The sequence below is a fragment of the Poecilia reticulata genome, chromosome 3 (assembly GCF_904066995.2).
Source record: "Poecilia reticulata chromosome 3, P_reticulata-male-v2, whole genome shotgun sequence".
Taxonomy (NCBI): Eukaryota; Metazoa; Chordata; class Actinopteri; order Cyprinodontiformes; family Poeciliidae; genus Poecilia; species Poecilia reticulata.
In genome coordinates, this window is record NC_088832.1 from 101,388 (window position 1) to 113,564 (window position 12,177).

Genomic DNA, 12,177 nt, shown 5'->3' on the forward strand with positions numbered 1-12,177 from the left:
TATTCGTGAAGACTTATTGATGTTCATGACAGATGTTATGTCATGTTTATGACAGTGTCATGTCAGTCTTATTCACCCCCTTCAAATAAAGTGTTACCAAATAGGGTTTAAAAGGATTTATACCATTCCCAATATTGAATGTGCCTTTATTGGTCTCCCAGCAACAACATGCTTTGGTTTACTTTGATGAAACTGCTGAGCAGCTTTTAACCTCACTGCTGTTATGTAAGTGACATTCTTTGCAATGAGATTCATGTGTTTGGGGTTGGACGGCGTCTTTGGTGTCACTCTAGTCTTCAGCTTTGAGATGAGTTGTGTGTCAGGTCAGGAATCTGGAACCAAAATGCTGCTTCCAGGTAGGACAAACATGTTGGTCAAGTTCTCAGTACGGGGTTTAAGATCGTTGATGGCAACTACCTCTTACCTGTATTTCCAGTGCAAACAAGATGAAAGATAAGTTCATAAAACATTGTTCACATAAACTGCTATATCATTTTTGAGACTAGAAAAATGTTAAGAGGGCAGAAGTCTGATTTGATCTTGTGTTGGCTCCAACAAATCAGAGGCCAGATAGCTATCTACTACAGGTAAGATATAAACTGCTGAATGAATGTTTTAACAGAAACTTTTGGTGAACATTTCTGAAGCATTGTTTTAGTTGATGAAGAAATGTTTTCAAAATAGTCAAAACTCCTCTATCAAACATACTGTACATCATAAAAACAGGATTTGAAAGCTGGAAATGATTATCTCTCTGAATTAGAGACGAACAGCTCCAGTCCAAGGTGGCTCACGTTAACTTTAAGTCTGCTGATATTTAAACAAGCAAGCTGTATTTGCAAGATAAAATATCAAAAATATGAGTATAAATCGTAAACTGTAAAATTAAAGCATAATCAGCCAGAACCCAAAACGGAGCCAAAACAAGTGTTCAGTTCACCAAACGTTTTACTAGAAAAATGATGGTGTTGAAGGGGCTCTACAGGGTGTGGGCACACTGGTAGGTCAGGAATGGGGGATCCACAGGGGTCAGGAATCCAGCCTGGGGAGTTTAGGGTGAATGGGCAGTGGGAGGCCTTGGGGGCTCAGGGACAAACAGATGACAGGGACAAAATCCACCAACCAGAGGCTCAGTCATCGAAACGATCCAAGGTCATGCACAGGAGGGTTTCAGGCAATAAAAATCCAATGATCAGAAGACTGGAGGCAGGTTCAGAGGCAGGCCAGGTTCAGTGTACACACAGTACACACAGTGTACATTATGCTGAACAGAAGATGTTCTTCATCTTGTGTTGAGGATGTTCAACATAAGAACATCTTATAAATTCAGCACCTTATGTTGGACAGAAGACGTTCTTTGTCTTGTGTTGAACATTTCATATAATTATGAGACACAACACAACAGCTGATGTTAAATTGTTCACAAAATCAAGTTACATTTTTTTGTTGTGTTACGAGAGGTATTTTTATAATTCACTTCCTAAAAAAATATAAAGGAATGAACCGTTGACAAAAAAGTTCCAAATTGTTGACTTTTTTCCCTTTCAGTATAATTAATTCCAAAGTAATAACTTCACATTTATATAATTACAATAATAAACCTTTTCAGTGTAAAGGAAAACTGCCACAACACTTGGTTTGTGGTAAAAAAAAAAAATACTGTTGATTTTCTTTTTGTATTGTATAACAAAAATACATGATAAAAAAATTATTGGATTGAGTTGAACTAATAAATAACAGATTGTTTCATCGTGACAAATAGATTTTGGATTCAAAATTCAATTCATTTGCTTTATTTTGGGGCTTTTGTTAGGGCGGGTCATTTTTGACCAGTAGGACAAGGGGGGTAAACAGAATGTTAAGACAACACGAGGGTTAAGCAAGGTCTCAATTCTGGTTAGAACTAACCTGGTCTTGGAGGGAAAGATGACAGACAGAAGGCTGATGAAATCTTGAAAGGGTTTGACGTTCTTGCTGCCTGGTTGATAGGCCAGGGTAAAGTCAAATCTGCTAAAGAATAGTGCCCATCTAGTTTGGTGTGGGTTCAGTCTCTTGGCAGACTTGAGGTACTCCAAGTTCTTATGGTCTGTCCACGCAGTAAAAGGATGTGTGAACCCCTCCAGCCAGTGCCTCCATTCCTCCAATGCTAGTTTGAAAACCAACAGTTCTATGTCTCTAACGTCGTAGTTTCACTCGGAGGCAGAGACCCGGTGAGAAAAAAGGAACAGGGATGTAATCTGGCATCACCTGCAAACTGTTGAGACAGAACTGCGCCGACCCCAGTGTCTGAGGCATCAACCTCCACCACAAAATTGTTAGACAGATCAGGAAAACGCAGAATGGGAGCTGAGGTGAAAAGACGTTTCAACTTACCAAAAGCATGTTTAGCCTCTGAAGACCACTTGAACTGAGTCTTGGTTGAAGTGAATTGATGAAGAGGGGCAGCCACTGAACTGCAATCCTTGATAAAAGAGTAATAAAAAATTGGCAAACCCAAGAAACCGCTGAAGCTCCTTCAAACTTGATGGGTCGGACCACTCCAAGACTACTGCCACCTTAGATGGATCCATGTTGATCCTGCCAGGAACAATGACAAAACCCAGAAAGAATGCAGAAGACTGATGAAATGCACACTTCTCAGCCTTAACAAATTGTTTATTTTGGAGAAGCCTAAGAAGAACCTCACAAACATGCTTGATATGGGTAGGCAGATCCTTTGAAAAAATCAAGATGTCAACAAAGTATACAAAAACAAATCTGTTGACATGTCCCTTAAAACATTGTTAACCAATGCCTGGAAAACTGCTGGGGCATTAGTGAGCCCAAAGGGCATGACCAGGTATTCATAATGCCCTGAAGGGGTGTTGAAAGCCGTCTTCCATTTGTCTCCCTCTCTTATTCGGACCAGATGGTAGGCATTACGCAGATCCAGTTTTGTGAACACAGTACTTCCTTGAAGGAGCTCAAAAGCAGAAGTCATGAGAGGCAGAGGGTACCCGTTCTTGATTGTAATTTCATTAAGGCCTCAATAATCGATGCATCCTTCTTGCCCACAAAGAAGAATCCTGCACTTGCTGGGGAAGAAGACTTTCTGATTAGTCCTGCCTTGAGGGTGTCCGAAATGTATTCCTCCATTGCCCCTCTTTCAGGACCAGAAATGGAATACAATCTGCCCCTAGGTGGGGTGGTACCAGGGCGAAGGTCAATGGCACAGTCGTACTCTCTGTGGGGAGGCAGAGAAGTGGCCTTTGATTTGTTAAATACCTCACGCAGATCATGATAAACCTTAATGACAGATCTGGATAATCATGGTTGACCTCACAGGGAGCTTTCATGATAGAAGCTTCCCTCAAACAAGAAGTGGAGCAGGATGGATCCCAAGACTGAATCTCACCAGTGAGCCAATTGATGACTGGACTGTGTTTGATGAGCCACGGGTGTCCCAGAATCACTGGAATCTCTGGGGACCTGGTCAGCAGAAATGTGATCCTGTCGTGGTTTCCTGAAATCAGTACAGAAACAGGCTTAGTGCAGTGAGTTATTTGATCAATGAGATGTCCATCAATAGCAAAAATCTCACGTGGTCTCTCTAGAAGTTCCAACTCCAGTGTGAGCTTATGAGCTAGGCTGATATCAATAAAGTCAGCATCAGCCCCAGAATCATTGAAGACAGGAACATCCATTCCTTTAGGAGAGTCAGAAAATCTGATGGCGCACTGATTGTGGGGAGGTTTTTGAGATCTGAGGATAGGGCTCAGCAAAGACCCCCGAGCTTTTCTGAGCCTGTCCTTTTGATGGACAGTTAAGAGCTTGATGGTTTTTTTCTTCGCAGTAGAAATACAGGTGATTTCTGAACCTCCTCTCACTCTCTTCAGCAGAGAGCCTGGTCCTACCCAACTGCATGGACTCTTCAGCGCTAACAGGTGGGGGGCATGGAGGTTTGTGGCATGCTGCATGGACTGACCTGGACTGTTGAGACCCTTCTTTGATTATTAGATGAAGACTTCTCCCTCTTTCGTTCATGAAGACGTTGATCAATCCACGAGACAAGCCTTTCTAAGGCCTCGAGGGTCTTGGAAGGGGGGGATCTTAGGTTCGTTGTTAGCGTTAACTGTGGGAGTGACAGCAAGAGGGAGTGGCCGCATAACTGAGGACCTAGCTTGGGCTTGAGAAACCTTTAGAGAAGAAAGTCCCTGTAAAATCTCTTGGACATTTCTTTCTAGACCAATAATTGCACCCTCCACCTTTGAACACCAATCAGGATTTGGCTGTGGGTTCATACATGAAATCATGACATAAACACTGGCAATCTGCATGTGACACTTACTGGCAGCCACACCTGAAACAATAAGTCTTAATTTGAAATTCTCTTCATCGTTTACAAAATGAGTACATTTGTGCAGCAACTCAAGGACAACTCAGTCCAACATTCTGAACAAGATACAAGAAACAATGACACAAACTATTAGGAGAAATATGTTTTAATTATCAGCAACCCTTGAGGTGTGCGTTAGCCATGTGCACAGCACACAAATAGGTACATTTAGAGACCTGTATAAAACTACAGGACAATTTATAGAATACAAATAGAAGATACAAAATTGCTGTAAGACCACTTGAGATTAAGAATCAGTTTTCATCACTTTCCCTGAATGAAATTTGAAAAGCATACAGTAGGCTACATAACATTAAACAGTTCACAGATGTGAAAAAACAATGTGAAAAGAGAAATTCAGCTATTTTAATACTCTTCACTCATGATGCATCACCACATAATAAGGTTCACTTTCAAGGATTCATAAAATTAGAATATAATTGTAATTCTTTTCTACTAAGTCGCTCTAACTTTTTACATAAAAAGTTGCTTCTTTGTTTCTCTATGGCTGTGGTTTGGCTAGTTTATTCATATTAACATTTCTTTCACTACAGTTAAATTCAAAATAAGATTTTATTTTTGACCAGAAACATTTCAGATGGAAGACTCAGATGTCTGGATTTATGAGTTTCTACTCATAAACTTCTTGGTAGGGCAGAAATGATGTGATGTGGCTGAAGTGACTCTGTCAGTTAGCCTCATGTTACTAGCCACACTCAGTGGAGCTTGTGGCTCTTTTTTGCAAAGGTGGGCTTTGCCATTTGCAGGCTGTAGATTTAGGAGCTGGTCTGCTGTGCTGGGGCTGCAGCTGGATAACCAAATGATCAGGTGGGATAAAGGGCTGGCCCAGGGTCACTGGAGGGCAGACAGGTAAACATGCTGCATGTCATGCAAAGCAGGGATACTGCTGAGCAGCAAGCCCAGCTGTGAGCACCAGACACAGCATATGTGTACACATGCTGTTTGTACACAGCATATGTACTTGAATACTCTGCTGTAGCAGGAGGTGTTTCAGGAGCTGCATACTGTAACTTTAGCACTTGTTTTGAAAGCTGAACTTATGTTTCACAGTTAGCCTGCAGAGTTCAGATTACTCTGGATTTCCACAGAGGGTTGCAGGATTGGCCTTAAGTCACTACAGAAACAGTTTGCATGAGATTTGTTTAAGCTATTTGCACCTGAATAGCTAGCGTGTGCATGCAGCGTGGCTGGCTGCTCTGCTAATTTATTATCACTACTAGCTACTAAAAGCAGAAGGGAAAGCACCGTCGTCCCTATCAAGAGCAGGCTGCTACTATTAGCAGCATTATTATGGAATGTTGAAATGGAGGTTCCAAATGTCTTTCCCAAAAAAGACACAAAAAATAGAGAAAATAAGATACTACTTCACCTATCTACAACCTCACTGCAACTGCTGTTATTAAGTATGGACTGAAAACCTTGATCACACAAAGTCAAGCAAATCAAGAACCCTAAACTTTCAGACAATCATTCAAAACCAGCTCTGTTAATTTAAAACTGCCAACCCTTTTTAGCACCTTCACTTTCAAAATATATACAGAAAAACATTGAGTTACAGAGTCTAGCATATATGGTTCAACAGCTGTCTGTAAATATTTCTTGCATGATGATTTTTTCTGAAAGCATATCGTGGGGTAAAGATAGCCGGAACGTGACAAGGCACAACTAGGACAACATCGCCACCAGAGCCGGCCCGGCCTGCAGTAAACCTCTAGGACTCAGAGAGACAGAGACAAATGCTAGAAGGAGGGAGGGTAGACGACGCAAATGTACAGTAAGCAGAAGTAGGTCAGGACAACAGCTCACACTGGAAGCTAAAGCAATCCTGGTCTTACAAGTCTTACAAGCACAAGTGGAAATATTTTGTTCCAAAACTGGACAACTGCTTGTATCTCATAAATAATATATATTAGTGAATGTGTTCTAACAATGAGGACAGTTAATACATATAGCTGATTAATGAGGAGAATTTTTATAACAATTACTTGAAGACGTCTTATAGATAAAACTGTAGATTTTCAGTTCTTCAAGTTGTAAATGGGAAAACAGATATCTTGGCTTCAATGTAAATGTGATGTTAGTTAATGTTAATGTGCTTCTTTCCAACTCCTTTATATAAAGGAATAGAATAGAATATACCTTATTGACCCCCGAGGGGAAATTGCTTAGATGTTTAAGTATATTAAATATACTATAACATATTAATGTTATATTACATTAATGTTCAATATACTCAAATATTTTGAGTATATTAACATATTATAACATATATCTGATATTTTATATTAATCAAACTAAATTAATTGATTATGATGGGTTGTGTTTTGTCAAAAACTATTTTCTTTCTAAGAATGTGTTAAATGCCTTTTCTTTTGTTATGTAAGCATAGTTACAGAAATGAATCCTCTGCTGTTACACCTCAGAGCCACCGGAGGAGCAGTCAGAGTTAAACTGGTGAGTAGGTGTGAAGTGGTGGTAAAAATCAGCAGCATGTTTCTGCAGATTTCTGCTGTTTGGAACAGTTTTATTGAAACTGAATGTAAATAGTGTGATGTTTGTACTGAACAAATACTCATTTTGTAAATTTTTTCAAACTATCAAATTGAATTTCACATTCCTTTGGAACAAAGAGCTATTTTTATTAACTACATAGTAATTTATGCTATAATTATAGCCTCCCTATCTGTCCATCTATAGATATATACAAATATAGATATAAGCACACCTCTGTTAATGACCATAAAAACCCACAGTCCTCCATGAAAAACTTGTAACTGACAAAAGTGATAAAAATGAAAATTTACTGAAAACTGGAGGAACATTTATGACAAATTGAGGAGAAAGATAATGACGGCTACCAAGGGGCCCATAACAACCTCCAAAGACATCAAAGGTCAACTCCGAGGTCAAGGTACATCAGTGTCAAATCCATAATTGTTTGAATCAAAGTGGACTTCATGGGAGACGACCAAGAAGTAAAGCGAGCATAAAATGTGAGACTAGAATTTCCCCCAATGCATGTTGACAAGTCACAAAGTTTCTGGTAGAATGTCCTCAGTAAGCAGAAGAAAACTGGAACTGGCTCATCAGTTCTTTGCTTGCCAAGAAAAGAACTACTGGGAAAATAACTCTGGGAAACATGGAGGAGGCTGTGTTATGCTCTGGGGCTGCTTTGACTGGAGTCTGTGCTGGTTTGAGGAAATCTCAAGATTATCGAGGCATTCTGGAGAGAAATGTGGTGCCTAGTTATAGAAAACTTGCTCATGGGTCTTCCAACAGGATAATGACCCAAAACACACAGCTGCCCAAGAATGGCCCAGAGCAAAACATTGGACTATACTGAACTGACCTTTAATGAGACATGATCGAAATCCTGTTGAACATCTGTGGAGCTGAAACATCTGGAGAAGACTTTCCCTTCAACTGGAGGCAGCTGGAGCGGTTTGTCCATGAGGAGTGGACAAGGATACCTACGGTCAGGTGCAGAAGTCTCACTGATAGTTACAGAAATGGTTTGATTGCAGTGATTGCCTCAAAAGATTGAGCAACAAAATATTAAGTTACAGGTAAAATAAATTTTATTCTGGTCTGTTTCATTTGTTGAATTGCATTTCAAAAGGAATGTCTGATTTTCACTGGTTCATTCTTAGAACATTTTTAGTTATTATTACTTTTGTCAATTTCAAGTTATTTTAGTAACCACTGTGGGCTTTTCCTTCATTAACAGAGTGCTACCAATAATGCTCTGTGTGTGTATGTGTGCGTGTATCTATATTTAGGATGTTAGGATGGAACAAACAATTATAAGTTCTTAATGAACTTCATATTTATAAATCATTCCTTTTGTATTACATGCTCTTATGAAAAGTTACGAACAACACAAACCAAGTTTGCAGATTTTTCCAGTTGGCAAAGTTATTCTAATGATACAGAGCAACTTTTCTTGTTTGACAGCTGCCTGACAATAATGCATTACTTGAAATAAGAATAGTCTTATCCCAGGTCAAGGCTATTACTTGACTGTTGCATTTCAGCTCTTTGACCTTGCCTATAAACTCCCAAATTTTCCACTTAAATCATGTCAAAGAGGATTCCTCTCCCTACTGTTGGACACAGAGCTCTGACTAAGACTGACGGCAGAAAAGTTCAGAGTTCACCCCTCTGGCAGTGCTATAAACAGACACAGTGGAGGCTGTGGGGTTAACTCTCCCCTCCTCCTCTCTTGTCCATTTCCCTCTTTCTTCTCTGTCCCTCTCTCTCAGTAACACGATACTATTTCAATTAGGCTCCAGAGCCACACATACTCCTTTTTGCCCAACTTGAGGCTAGTGCTGGTGCTATGCTGGACAGAACACTTTTCCACTTTCAGAGGTTTAACGCTGTTCCCCTCTCAGAGAGAGTCATGTCATTACAGCACATTACATAAAAAGTTGCTCCAGCTCCTAAATTATGATATTTCAATCTCCCTCTAGTGTGCTCTAAGTTTCCTTACAAGAAACTTATTAAACATATGTAGCTTTAATAAAAAAAGGAGTTTTTTACATATTTGTCAAAACTGTCACCATGTCACTGACATGGTGACACTGACATGGTGTCAGTCATTTTAAGGCCAGTTAAAATGAGACAGATAATCTGTGAAAAAAATCAAGCTGCTCTGCTTCTCCCTGTGATGCTACAGCCATCTGCAGCAATACAACGCTAGGTCAGAAACAACCAATCACAGCCAGAAGGAGGAGGTTAGTGCTGTCAATAAATCTTGTGTGCTCGCTGCTCAGACCCTCCTATTTGCTTTCTGCTGCACTACAGTCGCTTCACCACAATGGAGCCTGTCATGAATTCTCAGGCTAGTTAGCATGGCCACCAAACACAGCAGCTAAACAGATTTCCTTTAATGGAAAGTTGTTTTTCTGCCATTAGCACATTTAGCAGCATAGACATAAGCTTGATTAACAGCACTAAGCTCCTCTTCCTGGCTCTGAGTGGTGCAGCTCTGTTTTTTTACAAGATTCAAAGGCCTGGTTTGTTTGATGCTTCCACATCATATCTAATCAGATGTTCTGCTGACAGCAGGGCCCAAATAAACTATAAGCTTCTGTAAAATTACTGCAGCAAAGATTAAAAACAAATATAGTACACTGATACAAAGATATGTCTGCATGGGACAGTAGAGTTTTTAAAGTGAGAAAAATAATGCTGATTATTTGGTAAGCATTATGAGCTTATTTAATTCAGTTATAGTCAGTAACAGTGCAGGTGCTGTATTAGAGTAAAACTCTCAAAAAGAGGAATCGCTGTAGGTATGTGTCACCAGGATGGAGTTGTCTTTCTGATGCTATCAGGTTAAAGAAAAGAGAATGAACTGTAAGTAAGAGAACTTGTCTCTGATGCTGGCACATGAATCCATCTAAACTCTAAGTTAAAGGCAATGTCTCCAGAACACCTCCAGGTCCTCCTCAGGTGAAATGGAGAAGCATAAGGTTTGAAGTGTTGGGCAATAAGTGCCACATTCTCACACGAAGACACACATCTTATTTCTGTTCTGAGAAGATTCTGAATCAAACCAATCCCAATTGAACAATGCCATACATATAAACCTGCTGAGATATCAGGTAGTCAAGTTCACTGATCTATTTCCTCAAACAGAAATGGGCCTTTTAAAACAAACACACAAAAAAACTGGAAATTAACAGAACTTCTTTAACTGAAACCTTTACATCAAGACTGAGAGATCTAGAGATGACTTCCTTAAATTGTGACTGTTTAGTAATTATTTGTATGACATTGTGTAACTAATGCCGTACAGCAGAGAATATTAGTTACTTTACTGCTTCTTGACCAGAACTCCCTTGAAAAAAAGGTTTTTAATCTCACAGGGACTTTCCTGGTTAAATAAAGGTAAAATAAAAGAAAAAAGAAAAAAAGGTAATAATTTTTCCATCTGTGCAAAGAATACATTGAAAGACGGGGTTTCATTCAGTAGCAGCAAATGTCTGATAAATAAGAAATGAAAACATAAATAAAATGTCTAGAATATTGACTGTCCCTCAGTGAAAAGACATCCATTCCTATAAAAATACAAAACAGATGTTAAACATTAATAAAAAACTGAATATGTACAAAGTAAAAAATCAAATATGATACACTTACAAAAGGCTTGGAGTGAAAGTGCATCACAATTTGGAAAAAACCTCCCCCCACTCCCCTGGCCCTCTCCTGATTGGCTCCCTCCTTCATCCCATATTGTCTTGAAGTAGATTTATCAGCTCACTAGATTCTTGGCAAGAAATGTGTCACTGTCATCGCTGGTGACACTCTGTTTCCTCTTTTTGTTTTGCCATTCTTACTCAGGCCCATGAACATCCTTTGGTAGGCGGCCGATTCATAGGCATTGTAGTTGTTGGCGAGGAGCTTCTCTCTGAACTTGCACTCGTTGCTGTAGTGTAACTGCAAGAAAAAGAGATTCTTTTGAAAATGTTAATTGTTTAAAGGCAGAAATAAAACAATGATGTCAGGAAATTTTTGTAGGGGAATTTCAAATCTGCATTGTTTGCAGTGATTTCTATCAAACAATTGTGTTATTTTTGACTGCAGGGTTATTATTGTGTATTCAGCCCCATTTTACACAAAAAATCCGATTGTGAAAAGATGAATGGTGTAAGTGAAGCAGAACACTGGACTCTGAGTGTGTTGTGCTTTTTGTCCCCAGTTTGAGGAACAATAGCTTCTTGACCTGCATTCACCACCATGCAACTACTGTTATCTTTAATAACTCTAACTCTAACAGTACCAAACCTTTCAGTATTATGAAACTGGATGAAGACGATGAGATCCTTGAATGAATCTGTGGTGTTGTCTTTGACTAGCTTGTTTCATTCAGCAAGTGTAAACTCTTAAAAAGCTGGAGCCAGTGTTTGACTGGAGCTTCTGGTTTTGTGTAAGCGTTCACTTAAAGGCAGATGATGTAAAATAACAGCTATCACTTTGAATGCAGTGCCTTGCAAAAGCATTAATCCACCTTGAACTTTTTCACATTTTGCAACATGACAACCCCAAACTTTAACATATTTATTGGGATTTTATGTGATAGATCATCACAGAACAACACATACTAGTGAGATGAAGGAATGCCTCAGTTAAGAATACAAAACAAGCATCAGTATGAATCAAGTCCCAAAATAATCTGAAATGTGACATTTACATAAGGAAAGCTAAAGTTTCTCCTGTTTAGGACCCACACATGTCAAATTCTGCTCCCAAAAGCTTGGTTTATATATCAGTGCAGAAGCATTCATTTTCCTTTAACATTTTAGTTAGAATGTCAGGATACACTATATTTTAATATGAATCTTGAGTTCCCTATATTTGACTTAGAATGAAAAGGATCATTTTCAATAAATTTTACAAAAATCTAAAAATGGTGGTGATTATTTGTTTTTGTTCTCCAAAGTCAACACTTTACATCACATTTCACTAAAATTCCAGCGGCAGGTGTTTGGGATATGTTTTGAGCTGTGGACATCTTGAGACTGAAACAACTCTCTATTCCTCTAAGCAGAATAAAGCTCAATTAGGAAAGAATGAAAGACAGGCTCTGTCTTGAGTGTTTCCAGTATCGTGCATTGTTAATATTCAACCTCACATAGAGTTTTGAATGATTCATTTTGGTCTCAATGTGGCCTCATATACTTCACTGGATGCTTTTGCATACAGCAACATGTGAACAAGTTCCAAGGATATGAATATCCGATATGAATATGTGATTCCTTAGTTTCTGAACAGTG

The 12,177-nt window shown here is 39.1% G+C and overlaps 1 protein-coding gene and 1 long non-coding RNA gene across 2 annotated transcripts in view; one reads left to right on the plus strand and one right to left on the minus strand.

The window, feature by feature from the left end:
- LOC145550988 (uncharacterized) overlaps window positions 1–12,177 on the plus strand; it is a 180,878-nt gene that overhangs the window by 15,026 nt on the left and 153,675 nt on the right. The window lies entirely within an intron of this gene.
- fgf4 (fibroblast growth factor 4) overlaps window positions 4,466–12,177 on the minus strand; it is a 43,475-nt gene continuing 35,763 nt past the window's right edge. The window contains exon 3 of the mRNA XM_008404977.3: window positions 4,466–10,840. Within this exon, the coding sequence (XP_008403199.1) occupies window positions 10,664–10,840 (177 nt within the window). The 3' untranslated portion in view covers window positions 4,466–10,663. The remainder of the gene's footprint in view (window positions 10,841–12,177) is intronic.